The sequence below is a fragment of the Oncorhynchus tshawytscha genome, linkage group LG09 (assembly GCF_018296145.1).
Source record: "Oncorhynchus tshawytscha isolate Ot180627B linkage group LG09, Otsh_v2.0, whole genome shotgun sequence".
NCBI classification, from domain to species: Eukaryota; Metazoa; Chordata; class Actinopteri; order Salmoniformes; family Salmonidae; genus Oncorhynchus; species Oncorhynchus tshawytscha.
This window is the reverse complement of record NC_056437.1, coordinates 23,230,599-23,248,413: the sequence shown is the minus strand read 5'-3', so window position 1 is coordinate 23,248,413 and position 17,815 is coordinate 23,230,599. Positions and strand designations below refer to the sequence as shown.

Genomic DNA, 17,815 nt, shown 5'->3' with positions numbered 1-17,815 from the left:
CAGGATAAGCTGTTTATACACACCTTTGATATCCCGCTAACGAGTATCCCTGAATAAACAGAATATTCCTCTTAAGTTCATGTGGGCTAAATAGAATAGTAACTGAAATATGAACACTGACTGTAGGGGTATAACTGACATGCATTTCCAGCAGTACAATGTTTCATCTTGGGAACTGGAGTGAAAACATTTTTCAGCACTAAGTGCAAATGCATGTGTAATGTTTTGACAATGCAGACAGCATCTAAACCACAAAATATACACCCAAGACAAGTTATGCTATTTTGAATTTCCTAACCAGTCAAACAGATGACATGGACATTTTGCGCAAGACCAATCTGTTTTCTCCCCGGTGCCTAAACGAAACAGGCAACTTTACTGGTGATTACTAATGCAATAATTAATGCAAGACATTCTGGGGAGCACTCAGTCCATCTTCTGGGGTATCAAGTTATCAGAAGCTACATGTAGGCCTAATAAATTGTCAAATATGGCCTACCTGTAATTTCAATAAGTAGAAAGTGCTCTAAATTAGGGGTGAAGGTAGCCACTAAGCAACAGTCCAATACAGAGTATCAACATAAGTGGATTGACCTGCACAGGGAGCCTAGTTTTTGACAATCACATGAAATCACACATGATATGCAGTACTGGGCCTGCACACCCTGCAAAAAACAGCAAACTGGATAAGGTGTACATGCCCCAGTAGCCCGTCCAAAGAAAAAAAAAAAAATCTAAACCGGGATACATTTTTCCAGTCAATGTAAACAGGATATGTTTACATGCAACACCTCAGTAGACTACCCAACTATCCTGACCAGTACAGGAAGTTGGTGCGCATGTTAAAATGGTCAAAAGGTTTATTTCCTTGACATAGAAACCTAAGCAAAATGCTGTGTAATGTCCTAAACAGTAGTTTATCCCACCCATGTTCATTTGACAGACCATTTGTTAGAGAATAAACCCAAACATATCCCCATCTGAGTTTTAACTTTTATTTATGTCAGGCAAGACAAGGTAAAACACTTGTATTCATGAATTGAACAAGTTTCATAATTTATTGCATGGATGAGAGCAGCCCAGGGAGTATTAAACAGATTATTTCTACAGAGAGTTCAAAGAAAATTCAGTAGAGGGCAGCAAACCAAATGCAGCATTGTCAGATGATCAGTACATTCTGCTTTCAGGAAATGAAGACGAACGTATCCTCTCCCATCCTAATGATAAAAAGAATGTCTAAAACATAAGTGGAATACAAATATGCTCAATATCCAAATAGGAATTACACCCCCCCACCCCACCCCCGCTAAGTAGTGAGGAGCTGTAGGCTACCTGGTACTCTTCCAGTTGTCTGCAGGGCATGAAGCCACAGAGCGCAGCATCCACAGGGTCTTCAGCACTCGCTTCCCATCAGGCAGTTGGAAACACTGACCAACCCAAGAGCTACAGGAACCTGGGGTTATGATGATGCAGTTGCATAATATTGGCATTTGACCAGACACATCCATTGTTACAGTCAAGGTAATTCAGATTGAATCGAGGGCCACATTGTGGAAGGTTGGAGAGAACTGGTGCAAGAAGTTAAGACCAATTACTTATCTAAACATTGCACAACATTAGACCTTGCTGAACACATCCCAGGGTTTACACACCTGCCTCCCATAACACAGAGAAAGCCACAGAGGTTTGCAGACCCCGATTACTAGTCACACCCAGTAGCTTGGCCTGTTGTTCTGAACCCGTGACTCCAGGAGCAGTCTCCACTGCACTCTGATAACGACCTCGGAGCTCAGAACCGACCGCCTCAATATCAAGCAGAGAGCCCAGCTCATTTCGCCACACTCCCGTCACATTGCATGGGATTGCCTGGAAGAACACATGCAAAATAAGGTCATCACTACTGTGTCAACAGCAGATGCACTTCATGACACAGTATATCTAAAGCAGGAAGTAAAAGCAAGCCTCAGATTTCTATTTACTACATGATCTGTATTGTTACACTGCTCAAATTGTAATAGTGGAGCCCAATGATTAATTCTATTTTTACCTGAGGTAGCAGCAGTCCCAAAATCACAGCATGGACACCGATATACTTTGCAACAAAACTCATCATGTTTGATTATTTCAAGTTGCTTTTCTGAATAGCTCATTCCCTTCTTATACTGATTTACCAAGTTACTATACACTCCCCAAACCAATCAGCATCTGCCCTTTCTAACAAGACTTAATTGATGAACAGGGTGTAGATCTCAATAGTCTAGCTGTCACTTCTTTCCAGCAATTACAAGTCAATGCAGATTAAGGAAAGGAGAGGAAAAGAGGACTATTGAAATGCACCCCTAATTTGAACATTTGTAGCAGGTGTTTCTTCTTTATCAACACAAGCCCTCTCACAAGAGATTCTAGTTTATTGGGTGTAGGTTAACCGATTGGCCAATGAAATGTACACCCCTGTCTAGACAATTCTCAAATATGAACCAGGTTTCCATCCAAACTTTTTATGTGAGTTAAATCAGAAAAATCCAAAAGTTATCAAATATCAAAATTATGATAAATGGATTTTCACTTTTTCATTAATAAACCCCATACCAGACAATCTCCTATGGTTATATTCTACTGAAGGCTTGATGGGTAAATGTGTCAGTCAGAGTAGAGCATTAAGCACATTGTGAAAGCAAAAAAGATTTGCCAGTCACATTATGCAATCAACACCATGAGAGAATCTCAATTGCATACTCCTAGCGTCCTCTCGCCTCTCCTCATTCTCAAAACCCATTGGATGAGAAAGCCAGAGGTCCCGCCCCCCTGACCTTATCCTTCAATTGGCTTTGAGCAGTAGGAAGGTGTCGTGTCTTTGGCTATGCCAGATTAAGTGATATGACATGCTATTCCATGCTATTCTATAAAATAATTTCTCCATAATGAATATTACCTGATTGAGCTAATCATGTAAATGTAATTAACTAGAGAGTCGGGAACGAAATAATATTTATAGAGCTGTTATCTTCCGAATAAGCTCTTAAAGACCTAGTAATATTTTACATCAATAGCAGTCAAAATGAATCCTCACCTTAATTCAGTCTCATCTGAAAGTGTGTGTGTGTGTGTGTGTGTGTCCGCCCGTCCGTCCTTGCATGCGAGGGTGTGAGCCGGTCAGGTTCCTCTCAGGAACAGCACATTACTGTCAGTGATGGAGTTACAGAATCGTGTGAAGCTGGAATACTAAGCTTTTTGTTTATTTTTATGTGGTAGTTTAGCACAGAGGGCTCTCCTTCCAGCAGCATTGAGCAGTGTGGGCGTTCGACACTCATGACAGAGGTGTTCCTCCAAAAATCAAAGCCATTGATCCTGGCATCTAAGGGTCATGCAAGGCCATTGATTAGGCTAAACCAGAGGGATCCCATAATAACCTGGGCTCTGAACTCTTGTTGTTTTTCACTGATTTGCCCAGCACGTTATTCTGTACTTTTCCTATTTTCTTTGTCAACTTCAATGATTTTTATTTGTTAATAAAGCTGCATATACGACCCATAAAGGCACTGATTTGTTATTGTCATCTAATCCACTGAAAATAATGACATGAATGGGTGCCACTGACGTACCACTAATACTATAAATATATATATTAGTTGTTTTTTTGTTAGGTCTGAACGTCGGGCTCCCTCCCCAATATGTTATATTCTACTGAAGGCTTGATGGGTAAATGTGTCAGTCAGAGTAGAGCATTAAGCACATTGGGAAAGCAATAAAGTTTTACCAGTCACCTTATGCAATCAACACCATGAGAGAATCTCAATTGCATTCTCCTAGCGTCCTCTCGCCTCTCCTCATTCTCAAAACCCATTGGATGAGAAAGCCAGAGGTCCCGCCCCTCTGACCTTATCCTTCAATTGAGCTTTGTGCAGTAGGAAGGTGTCTTGTCTTTGGCTATGCCGGATTAAATTATATGACATTCTATTCTATAAAATAATTTTCCCGTAATTAATATTACCTGATTGAGCTAATCATGTAAATGTAATTAACTAGAGAGTCGGGGCACCACAAAATAATATTTATAGAGCTGCTATTTTCCGAATAAACTCTTAAAGACCTAGTTTTATTTTACATCAATAGCAGTCAATATTAATCCTCACCTTAATTCAGTCTCATCTGAAAGTTGTACATTCTTGGTTATCTGCACGTTCCCTGGCTAGCAAGTTGAATCAGCAATGCAAAATTGGGTTTAATTATTTATTTGCTAAATACCTAACTAATCACACAGAATTACACAAACACATAATTAATCATACCTTGATTACAAATTACGTCATAAAGGAAAACGTCCCTGGCGGGCGGAACAGATATGACAGCTGGTTACACAAACAAAAAGGGTCTGGGTTTGAGTGAAAGAGCGGGAAGACGGAGGGACACAGGGAGAAGCTTTGCTATCGTAAATACAGTATCTTATGCATTCTAAATTACCGCACATTTAGAAAAGGAAAATGCAATAAATATTTACTCTGAGCTGCGCTTCAGTAGGTTGGTGGAAGATGGAAGGCCGTGTTGCCCAACCGAGTCCTTTGTCCTTTGAAGAATATCTCTGTAATTTGGATACGTTGTAGTAACGTCGTTGTGTGGTAGACGGAATACTCTGTCAGTTCCTTCCGAACCTGCCTTTGCAGCTGCTGTTGCTAACTCAACAGCTAGGATGTATCACTTCTGTAGTGAATAAGAGTTCAAAGTTCATACCATTCGCATCCAAAGCTCACGCTGATGTTGGCTTCGTTCTGTAGTTATTATCTGAACCATTCTGACATCGGACCGTCGTCATCATATCCTCGGAACAGGAGATTATATTGTCGTCAAGGCTTTATATAGGAAGGGAGAGGAGGGAGTGTTTGAAACATTTTATAGCCTATGTCCCTTCACAGGGGTGGGCCACTGATTGAGCATAGCCCTAACCTTATGAAAACCCAAATCTCACATTTTAGAAGCTAAAATCACATTTCATCCCATCACGAATAATTTCATATTCAAAGATTTAAATTGAACAACAATTCCATGTGAATCCGATAACTCTGATGTGTAGACTTTCCACTTTAGAGTTTATGTCATCTTATCATTGATGAGAATGTCTCAGATGACAACCGAACTGACGTTATATTCATTAATGTGGAAGGACCACCAGAGGGCTGGCTGGGCTCATGGATAGTAGTCCAACAAGGCATGGGAGACAAGGTAACCAGAGGCAATTAAGCACAGCTGACGGTACTAATGACATACTCTCCTTCCCCTATAAGAGAGAGAATGGAACCAGCAGAGAGAAGGGGGGGAAACTATCTCTGGAAGATGGCCACCGAGAGAGAGGAGCTATCCAGGAAGAACCACTAAGACGGTGACAATCCCGTGACTTTTTGTTGTAGTTTAAAGATAATCATATTGTGTTCCTGTTTCATCTGGAGAAGAAGATGTATGTTTTTTTCCTTAGAAGATTTTCATTGATTATGTTGGAGTGTTTGTGTTGACCAAATGCCCTCAATAGAGAACTGTGTTCAATCAAGAAAACCTACTCCTGACTCGTTTATTCCACCTTCCCGCTTTAGAGTGACACCCAATTACTTGGTCCGCTCACATTAAGTACCACCGCACACCGCCCCCCCAACTTCGGATGTTCCCAGAATCTCTATGTTAACCAAAGGGGTTTGCAAATGTAACATCAGTAGGGTAGAGAGAGGAAAAAGGGGGGAAAAGGTATTTATGACTGTCATAAACCTACCCCAGGCCAACGTCATGACAAAGGAGTATGCTATTTAGATTTTCCCATGACTTGGCATATTCTACCCCACCTCAAGAACTGTGACTTTTGATTGGATATTTACACTATTTACACTAACATTCAATATCCTGTAATTTAACTGACAGAAATGACACACTATGGTTTTATGGTATTGCGTAAAAAAAACTATTTTAATGAGTGAAACACACTAGACTGGCCTCACATGGGGTAAATTATTTAATTAGGATGATCAAACTTTATTGCTTTAGGTGTGTGTGTGTGTCCGTCCGTGCGAGGGTGTGTACCAGACAGGTTCCTCTCAGAAACAACACATTACTATCAGTGATGGAGTTACAGAATCGTGTGAAGCTGGAATACTGAGATTTTTGTTTATTTTTATGTGGTAGTTTAGTTACATTGTCTTTCGATACTCAAAGACGATCTTCAACAGATTCATTATGCAGATTCGTTTATTTGAACTATCAGGCATTCTGTGTCTATCCATGTTTACAGCAGGTAGGCCTATACCACCATTACTCATGATACATTTTCACATACCTCAGTGATATAAAATATTTATATTATGATTCTTGTTTCATAAACTTCAAATTTTCACTCTAATTTTGTGGGAAATGTTTTCCTGGAGCTCCACAGTTGTCAGAGCAGCTTGGTAACCAGGCACGGAGGGCTCTCCATCAAGCAGCATTGAGCAGTGTGGGTGTTCGACACTCATGACAGAGGTGTTCCTCCAGTAATCAAAGCCATTGATCCTGGCATCTAAGGGTCATGCAAGGCCATTGATTAGGCTAAACCAGAGGGATCCCATAATAACCTGGGCTCTGAACTCTTGTTGTTTTTCACTGATTTGCCCAGCATGTTATTCTGTACTTTTCCTATTTTCTTTGTCAACTTCAATGATTTTTATTTGTTAATAAAGCTGCATATACGACCCATAAAGGCACTGATTTGTTATTGTCATCTAATCCACTGAAAATAATGACATGAATGGGTGCCACTGACGTACCACTAATACTATAAATATATATATTAGTTGTTTTTTTGTTAGGGTCTGAACGTCGGGCCCCCTCCCCAATATGAACACGTCATAAACCATGACAAAATGTTTAGATTTACAAGAAATTAGCTTTAAAACTGCAACATTTTCTCTCAGCCTCATGGCAAAATATATAGATTAGCAGGAAATTAGCTATACATCTCAATATTTTCTCTCTGCCCCATGGCAAAATGTGTATAATTGCAGGCAGTTAGCGGTTTTCCGCAAAAACAACAAATTACAAAAACCTTGCCACTGATGGATGTAAGAAAGATTGCATACATATTATGATTTGAAATCAATTCTCACACAAGACAAGATCAGTGCCCAAGCACATAACATTCAAGTAATAACTCTAAATACAACCTTCGGTAATGAAATATCTCTCAATGCTCAATGCTGAAACGAGAAAGCTGTCGGGCCAAATTAGTTACATTCTCTGGCATAGACAAAATTGTGTTTGCGTGGATAGTGTGTCACATTAGATTAGCATAATGCGCTACCTGCTGCACTACAGAACACACCAGTCCTGATAGCCCTGTTTGCTTTTGAGGTGGACCAAAGCCCCAAAGTAGAATGTTGGGATTCAACAGACAGCTCCAATTCATCATGAAAGATTTGGCAGTTCACAGACGCCAATTATTGCACCTGACATGTTATAAATGGGTACCTGCTCCACTAGATCAAACAACAGGGATTGAGTCTGACATGTTAAAAGGGCCTCCTCCATTATACATCATACAGTAGTTGAGTTTATGTCAATCTTTTTGGAGATGAGTTGATGACAACTGAAAACCCGTTTTGATTACCACTTGCTGACAGACAAAAGTATCTCAATTAATTTGGATTTCAGTTTACATCAGATTTGCTCCCCCTTATTTATTGTGGCTGCTCAAGAGTGATGTATCGATAGCTATTTGTTGCATCTTTTTGTTTCAGAACCAGGACTAGACTAGGGAAAGACTGTTAGAACCACCCTGAAGCCACACACCCCGGATTCCTCCCCACCCAATAGAGACGAAGGTCATGAGAGCGCACCTCAGCAGTGGGAGGTTGATCCCCAACCGTTGCCATCAATTGTTGTCGATGATACTCCGCTTTTAAATCCCCCATCTTTATCCCGATGTATGACTCTTCTTCCGGATGCTTTGTACAGACGACGACAGAATCCGAGAGGAAAGTGGTATGATAACACTGTGTACAGCGACGCCGACCATCACGACCAACAAATCGTTTCGATGAATACATATGAGGACCACAACGGTGTATATCAGACTCAAGTAGAAGAAATCCCTAGGAATTCAGATGTCGAGGCGCACGATTTCGAAAGTCAGTGGGATCATTCTGAGTTCGATCACAGAAACTTAACTCAGAAAACGTAAGTGCGAAACTTGGGAGATAAATCACCATCATAATAGTACCAGGACATTATGTCCTATTAGCAAGAGTATCCCTTATACTTCAGGTTGAGTCAGTGGAGAAGTCACTTTGATTTTTGTTCGACATTTGATATCAAATCAAAGGAACAAGCTTGCCTTTTATAATGTGCAAAATGTCAATATTTACAGCTGCAATATGTAACTTTTCGGGCAAACCAACGAAATTCACATAGACATTTTTGTAATAGATCTGTCATTCTCATTGAAAGTCTAAGAAGGGGCATATGTGTTCTATGTGCGCTTTTTCTATGCTTCCGGTTCTCAAATTTCGTTTTTGTGTCTTTTGCTTTCAGTTTTGTATGCCAGCTTCAAACAGCTGAAAATATATTTTTAGTTATGGAAATACGTTTCACAGCGGTTTAGATGGTACAATGATTCTCTACACTATACTTGCTTGTTTTGTCACATAATCTGAAATTAAGCAAACCATTCAAATTTTAGCAACCAGGAAATGGCGAAGCGATTTCTACACGTTGCATCTTTAATTGAAAACATTTTCTTGGTTGTTTTACATGGCAGGCTACACCGCCTTCTTGAAATTATGAATATTAATAAATGGCACAATCTGGGATATGTCAGGCTGTTCAATTGTCTTACAATGTAATATAGTATAGACATATATTCCTGAATAATAACATATACATTTCTGATGAGGAGTGGCGATTTTAGTATGTAAATCCTGGTGGGGCAAACCAGAAAATATATACAGGTATATGCATGCCAGCAAAGCCACTACACAACACAACACTGAACAAAATATTAATTGCACTATAACGGTGACAAATGGTGCCCACAAACTGTTAGGGCTTACATAAAGCTGTCCCAACAGCAGAGCGTTCTTTTCAGCACCATGGAGTGAATCTTTATCATTGCTACACCTGGCTATCAGCGGAGCCTTGTCTGGCAGCGAAACAGTTCATTCAGCATCATTCACCATTTGTGAATTGATTGCCCCCATCTAGCGTCAGAGTTTGTTCTGTTAGGTGACCTAAACTGGGATATGCTTAACACCCCGGCAGTCCTACAATCTAAGCTAGATGCCCTCAATCTCACACAAATCATCAAGGAACCCACCAGGTACAACCGTACCCTAAATCTGTAAACAAGGGCCCCCTCATAGACGTCATCCTGACCAACTGGCCCTCCAAATACACCTCCGCTGTCTTCAACCAGGACCTCAGCGATCACTACCTCATTGCCTGTATCCGCTACGGATCCGCAGTCAAACGACCACCCCTCATCACTGTCAAACGCTCCCTAAAAAACTTCTGCGAGCAGGCCTTTCTTATCAACCTGGCCCGGGTATCCTGGAAGGATATTGACCTCATCGCGTCAGTTGAGGATGCCTGGTCATTCTTTAAAATAAACTTCCTCACCATTTTAGATAAGCATGCTCCGTTCAAAAAATGCAGAACTAAGAACAGATATAGCCCTTGGTTCACTCCAGACCTGACTGCCCTCGAACTGCACAAAAACATCCTGTGGCGGACTGCGATAGCATCGAATAGTCCCCGCGATATGCAACTGTTCAGGGAAGTCAGGAACCAATACACGCAGACAGTCAGGAAAGCCAAGGCCAGCTTCTTCAGGCAGAAATTTGCATCCTGTAGCTCTATCTCCAAAAAGTTCCATGGAACTTGTTCTCCAAGTCCATGGAGAACAAGAGCACCTCCTCCCAGCTGCCCACTGCACTGAGGCTAGGTAACACACGGTCACCACTGAGAAATCCATGATTATCGAAAACTTCAACAAGCATTCTCAACGGCTGGCCATGCCTTTCTCCTGGCTACTCCAACCTCGGCCAACAGCTCCACCCCCCCGCGCAGCTACTCGCCCAAGCCTCTCCATGTTCTCCTTTACCCAAATTCAGATAGCAGATGTTCTGAAAGAGCTGCAAAACCTGGACCCGTACAAATCAGCTGGGCTTGACAATCTGGACCCTCTATTTCTGAAACTATCCGCCGCCATTGTCGCAACCCCTATTACCAGCCTGTTCAACCTCTCTTTCATATCGTCTGAGATCCTTAAGGATTGGAAAGCTGCCGCAGTCATCCCCCTCTTCAAAGGGGGAGACACCCTGGACCCAAACTGTTACAGACCTATATCCATCCTGCCCTGCCGATCTAAGGTCTTCGAAAGTCAAGTCAACAAACAGGTCACTGACCATCTCGAATCCCACCGTACCTTCTCCGCTGTGCAATCTGGTTTACGAGCCGGTCACGGGTGCGCCTCAGCCACACTCAAGGTACTAAACGATATCATAACCGCCATTGATAAAAGACAGTCCTGTGCAGCCGTCTTCATCGACCTGGCCAAGGCTTTCGACTCTGTCAATCACCATATTCTTATTGTCAGACTCAGTAGCTTCGGTTTTTCTAATGACTGCCTTGCCTGGTTCACCAAATACTTTGCAGACAGAGTTCAGTGTGTCAAATCGGAGGGCATGTTGTCCGGTCCTCTGGCAGTCTCTATGGTGGTGCCACAGGGTTCAATTCTCGGGCCGACTCTTTTCTCTGTATATATCAATGATGTTGCTCTTGCTGCGGGCGATTCCCTGATCCACCTCTACGCAGACGACACCATTCTGTATACTTCCAGCCCTTCCTTGGACACTGTGCTATCTAACCTCCAAATGAGCTTCAACGCCATACAACACTCCTTCCGTGGCCTCCAACTGCTCTTAAACGCTAGTAAAACCAAATGCATGCTCTTCAACCATTCGCTGCCTGCACCCGCACGCCCGACTAGCATCACCACCCTGGATGGTTCCGACCTAGAATATGTGGACATCTATAAGTACCTAGGTGTCTGGCTAGACTGTAAACTCTCCTTCCAGACTCATATCAAACATCTCCAATATAAAATCAAATCTAGAGTCAGCTTTCTATTCCGCAACAAACCTCCTTCACTCGCGCCGCCAAACTTACCCTAGTAAAACTGACTATCCTACCGATCCTCGACTTCGGCGAAGTCATCTACAAAATAGCTTCCAATACTCTACTCAGCAAACTGGATGCAGTTTAGCACAGTGCCATCCATTTTGTTACTAAAGCACCTTATACCACCCACCACTGCGACCTGTATGCTCTAGTCGGCTGGCCCTCGCTACATATTCGTCGCCAGACCCACTGGCTCCAGGTCATCTACAAGTCCATGCTAGGTAAAGCTCCGCCTTATCTCAGTTCACTGGTCACGATGGCAACACCCACCCGTAGCACGCGCTCCAGCAGGTGTATCTCACTGATCATCCCTAAAGCCAACACCTCATTTGGCCGCCTTTCGTTCCAGTTCTCGGCTGCCTATGACTGGAACGAAATGCAAAAATCGCTGAAGTTGGAGACTTTTATCTCCGTCACCAACTTCAAACATCTGCTATCTGAGCAGCTAACCGATCGCTGCAGCTGTACATAGTATATCGGTAAATAGCCCACCCAATTTACCCACATCATCCCCATACTGTTTATATTTATTTACTTTTCTGCTCTTTTGCACACCAGTATCTCTACCTGTACATGACCATCTGATCATTTATCACTCCAGTGTTAATCTGAAAAATTGTAATTATTCACCTACCTCCTCATGCCTTTTGCACACAATGTACATAGACTCTCTTTTTTTTCTTTTTTTCTACTGTGTTATTGACTTGTTAATTGTTTACTCCATGTGTAACTCTGTGTTGTCTGTTCACACTGCTATGCTTTATCTTGGCCAGGTCGCAGTTGTAAATGAGAACTTGTTCTCAACTAGCCTACCTGGTTAAATAAAGGTGAAATAAAAAAATACAAATAAAAAAATAACAAAAAAATGTACTGGCTTTTAAAAAACATAGCTAATATGGCTGACTTGCTTAAACAAATGGGGTTTCTACTGACAATTGAGATATACAAACTATCGCATAAGGGGACGATGAGCGGATAATAGGCAATCCGTCATTTCAATGACAACATTAATTAGCGGGCTAGGATGGACGTAGTCAATATAACTATTTGTTCAGCAATTTTGAAATGTACAGCGACAGAATTCAGAGCATGGGCCGTTCTTACAGCATTCTTCTGTACACCAAGTCAGAAACATGGGATAAACAAAGGGGGCATATGAGCAGACAATGAAAGCTCTGACAATTTTCAATGATTACATTTCTCTAAAACAGGCTATAGGCTACATGTGCACCACCAAGGCAGAACATTAGGCTAAATTATGAGGTGGAAAGGGACCAAATTATTATGGTGAGGCACATGGGCTACTAACAGCTTACTACACAACATATACTTAGTATTACTTTCTTAGCTACACTATACATATCTCCCTGGCATATTATATAATTTATGCAACAGCATACAAGACATTTTTGGACTCACCTTGTTGTGCTGTGCTCTCTTGAACAGGAAGGTGGTGCTTGGAGGCAACTTTTGTCAAAGTGTGGCATTCTCTGGATTCATGGTGCTTTCAAAACAACTGGGAACTCTGGGGGGAAAAAAGAAGATCAAATCATGACGTCAGTGATCTTCAGGTTGGAGCTCTAGAGTTCCCAACTTGGAATTCTGAGTTGGATGACCATTCAAAACATATTTTCCAAGTCAGAGCTAGTTTTTTCAAAGTTCCCAGTTGTCTTGAACTCAATGAAGTCTGAGATTTCCCAGTTCCAAGTTTCCAGTTGTTTTGAACGCTGCAGAAGTCATACTGGATTGACAGCATGGCCAATGTATTCAACCTTTTCTGGCCCATGGTGTTGAATGTTTATCCTTTTAAACTTGGAAAAGAGACCCTTAAACCCAGATTGGACTGCACACCCAATCCACTGAATAGCAAGCTAGTGATTGCTTTGCAATGCTTGCAGTTAGACACTGATTCACTTTCAACCCACTCATTGTTGAATTTGCGATTTCCAACTTGTTGTGTAATACTTATGTCAAATGGCCGATTAGCACCGATACGTTGTATCTATCTATACGTTGTATCTTTTTCTTCATATGACAAGGATTGAAAAGGATTTGCCAGTAGATTGTCAACTTGATGCATGCCGATGACTGCTTGACTAGCTTGCTAGCTAAGATCTTGAAAGTATAATGTTGACATGATCAGCACAATCAAAGCTACCGTAGATATAACCATCATTTTATCTGTGGCCAATGACCTTGAGCCTTCTTGGATGGGCACTTCTAATGTAAATCTATGGCAGCACCCAAGGGGCTTGAATTTTCGAGCTCTCCCATAGATTTTGTGGTGACATAGTGTCCCCATGAGTGACAGAACACTGAGCCAATCACGGCGGAACTAGAGAACATTACCAACTTCTATGCTCCGTATTTTATGTTGGCTGCACCAACACCACAGAAAGCACTGAGCTAGGCAGAAACACCTGTATTGTGGAGCTGCCTTAATCAAGAAAGCAAAAAAAAGAGTTTGTATGCGGCTTTATTAACTCAATTATCTTTTTTACATTGTTTGCAAACTGGTATGTGACACGTATCAATTACAAAATAACATTCAATACAGAAAAATATATATGTATATACAGTGCCTTCGGAAAGTATTCAGACCCCTTAACTTTTTCCACATTTTGTTACGTTACAGCCTTATTCTAAAATGGAGTAAATAAAAAAAAATCCTCAGCAATCAGCACACAATCACATTTACATAAGAATTCAGACACTTTGCTATGAGACTCAATTGAGCTCAGGTGCATCTTGTTTCCATCGATCATCCTTGAGATGTTTCGACAACTTTATTGGAGTCCACCTGTGATAGATTCAAATGATTGGACATGATTTGGAAAGGCACACACCTGTCTATATCAGGTCCCACAGTTGATAGTGCATGTCAGAGCAAAAAACCAAGCCACGAGGTCAAAGGAATTGTTCGTAAAGCCCCAAAACAGGATTATGTCTGGGGAAGGATGCCAAAAAATGTCTGCAGCATTGAAAGTACCAATGAACACGGTAGTCTCTTCCATTTTTGTGGTAATGCTGCAATTAGTTGGTTGTAATTTTGGGTAGAGCAGACATTTGTCGTGACGCCATTTCCGGTCACAACTTGCAGACTTTTTTACGTGTTGCTGTGCTTTTTGTTGCCAACCTTACTTTGCTACCTGACAACTTTACGGTTTTTACTTTTTAATTACCGTTTATATTTTGTTTTTTTCCCTCACTCAACTTTTTTTCATTAAACTTTATCACTTCGGACGCTTTATCTGGACGAGGTTCGTCAGGACCTCCAACAGCCGAATCTAAGTAGTAACATTAACATGATGCCTTCTAATTGCAGTCCCTGTACTCATAATATACAGGAAAACGACCGCCTTACCGCGAGGATAGCTCTGCTGCAAGCCCAGCTTCAGACGCAATCGTTAGGCAAGGGTAATTTCAGTGTAGGAAAGGATGAAACAGCGTCTGTGCCACCAGTAAGTACAGATAGTAACGTTATTATAAATCCCCTCGCACGGTCCCTGCAGCCGGACATCTTTCTCACAGTTTCTGGAGGGAAATGCTGTAGGAATGCTCAACCATCAAAGTTATAATTCACTGTATCGCAATTCCATCGGGTCAGAAGTTGACATTCACTAAGTTGACTGTGCCTTTAAACAGCTTGGAAAATTCCAGAAAATGATGTCATGACTTTAGAAGCTTCTGATAGGCTAATTGACATCATTTGAGTCAATTAGAGGTGTACATGTGGATGTATTTCAAGGCCTACCTTCAAACTCAGTGCCTCTTTGCTTGACATAATGGGAAAATCAAAAGAAATTAGTAAATGTTATTTTTAGACCTCCACAAGTCTGGTTCATCCATGGGAGCAATTTCCAAATGCCTGAAGGTACCAAGTTCATCTGTACAAACAATAGTTTGCAAGTTTAAACACCATGGGACCACGCAGCCGTCATACCGCTCAGGAAGGAGATGCATTCTGTCTCCTAGAGATGAACATACTTTGGTGAGAAAAGTGCAAATCAATCCCACAACAACAGCAAAGGACCTTGTGAAGATGCTGGAGGAAACAGGTACAAAAGAATCAATATCCACATTAAAACGAGCCCTATTTCGACATAACCTGAAAAGCCGCTCAGCAAGGAAGAAGCCACGGCTCAAAAACTGCAATAAAATGCCAGACTATGGTTTGCAACTGCACATGGGGACAAAGATTGTACTTTTTGGAGAAATGTCCTCTGGTCTGAGGAAACAAAATTGTAACTGTTTGGCCATAATGACCATTGTTATTTTTGGAGGAAAAAGGCGGAGGCTTGCAACCCGAAGAACACCATCCCAACTGTGAAGCACGGGGGTGGGAGCATAATGTTGTGGGCGTGCTTTGCTGCAGGAGGGACTGGTGCACTTCACAAAATAGATGGCATCATGAAGACAGAAAATCATGTGAATATATTGAAGCAACATCTCAAGACATCAGTCAGGAAGTTAAAGCTTGGTCGCAAACGGGTGTTCTTTTTATAAATAATATGTTTATTATTTTACAATAAAAAATCAAATAAAAAAGCAATACTAACAATGACATTCATTGTACTGTTGAATGTGATGGCCAATTTAGATGACAAAACAAAACTTAACTCACACATACACAAAGTAAAACAAAATCCTATTAGGTGGTACATGTATATGAAGACAGCATATAGCCATTACAAGCAGATGACAATGACCCCAAGCATACTTTCAAAAATTGGGGCAAAATAGCTTAAGGACCACAAAGTAAAGTTATTGGAGTGGCTATCACAAAGCCCTGACCTCCATACCATAGAAAATGTGTGGGTAGAACTGAAAAAGCGTGTGCGAGCAAGGAGGCCTACAAACCTGATTCAGTTACACCAGCTCTGTCAGGAGGAGTGGGCCACAATTCACCCAACTTATTGTGGGAAGCTTGTGGAAGTCTACCCAAAACGTTTGACCCAAGTCAAACAATTTAAAGGCAATGCTACCAAATACTAATTGAGTGTATAATAAATGAATAATTATCTCTGTTATTCTGACATTTCACATTGTAAAAATAAGGTGGTGATCCTAAGTGGCCTAAAACAGTGGATTTTTACTAGGATTAAATGTCAGGAATTGTGAAATCCTGAGTTTAAATGTATTTGGCTAAGGTGTATGTAAACTTCCGACTTCAACTGTGTATATATTTCTTGGAGCCCCACCTACCGTGAATGACGTGTCGGCACTGCTCATGAGTCTAGTACAACTATCTTCCAACACCTGTTTTACCTTGAAATAATCAAAATTATGGGTAGGCCTGTTTATGATATATTATTTATAACGCTCTCATTTTGAGCATTTGCAAACAAACATAATACAGCCAAATATGTGTAAATCTATTGTATCCTGTTGATCACATGGACTGTCAGGCCTTGCATTCATAGCCCCATTTATGAATTGGGGCTATGAATGGTGGTAACATATCCCCGGGCCCATCCTTCCGCTTCATTTTACAAGTAACTGGGCCGCTGTCATTGGACTGAACAGATTGTACAGCTTTCTGAGTGTAGGTTACTTAAAGAACACCATGAGGCTGCATTTATTTAACTGGGCATATGAACTCTATATAGAGAGGACTGGATTGAGACAGAAGTCCCCATCAGGTCTTCAGGATATGTTTTGCTTAGCTAGTACTGTACAGCAAGCATTTGGCTTTCAATCAAAGCCATCAAAATTCAACAGATGCCGATCACACCACTCTCCATAGAGACCAACACCTGTCATCCAGTTGCTCAATAAAAAAAACTCAGACCAAGGATGTTGTGTATCATAAACAGGATGGTTCATGCAATGAATGCTGATTGGCTGACAGCCATGGTAAATCAGACCGTTTTCCACAGGTATGACAAAACATTTATTACGTTGGTAACCGGTGTATAATAGTAATAAGGCACCTCAGGGATGGTGGTATGTGTCCAGGCGCGTTGTGTAGTGCATAAGAACAGCTCTTAGCCGGGGTTTATTGGCCATATACCACATCTTCGAGTCTCATTGCTTAATCATCCTTTATATATTGGGAAGTAATGCAGCGATCAATACTTTTGTTTTCGAGGTGGTTCTATAAAACCATCCATTTTACTCAAACATGCATGCTTTTTTCCTGTTGTCAACCTGTCTGCAATTGCATTCAAGGTTTTTGATTTACTTAGATATGGTCAGAATGCTAACATCACAAATGACTGACAAGGAACGAACCCCAACAAGCAAAGAAAATGCATGTGTAATGTGTTGACACTTATGCAGACAGTAACGCAAACAAAATACCCACCAAAGTCATGTTACTTCACTTAGTCAGATGAGTGACATTTTGTGCAAGACATATCATTCCACTGTTTGTGTTGTGTTCTTCCCGGTGCCTAAAGGAAACAGGCAACTTTACTGGTGATTAATGTATTATCAATGCACAAAATTCTGGTGAGCAAGTCATTCCATCTTCTGGGGCAACAAGTTGACAAGCTACATGTAGGCCTAATTATGAATTGACAAATGTACAAAATATGGCCTACCTGAAACTTCAATAAGTAGAAAGTTCTCTAAATTAGGGGTTAAGGTAGCCACTAAGCTACAGTCCAATACAGAGTATCAACAA

General features: G+C 41.2%; 1 protein-coding gene across 2 annotated transcripts; it reads right to left on the bottom strand.

The window, feature by feature from the left end:
- Positions 1–981: 981 nt before the first annotated feature.
- LOC121847305 (avidin-related protein 3-like) lies at positions 982–2,158 on the bottom strand. 2 transcript variants are annotated; one of them, XM_042327915.1, is made up of 4 exons: positions 2,048–2,158; positions 1,653–1,866; positions 1,333–1,453; positions 982–1,236 (listed from the first exon to the last, which is right to left on the bottom strand). In XM_042327915.1, the coding sequence occupies exons 1-4, from the start codon at positions 2,111–2,113 to the stop codon at positions 1,218–1,220; spliced, it is 420 nt and encodes a 139-aa protein (XP_042183849.1). In that variant the 5' UTR covers positions 2,114–2,158; the 3' UTR covers positions 982–1,217. The 2 variants fall into 2 exon arrangements, with proteins under 2 accessions (XP_042183849.1, XP_042183848.1); XM_042327914.1 differs by having other exon boundaries at positions 982–1,217.
- Positions 2,159–17,815: the final 15,657 nt, after the last annotated feature.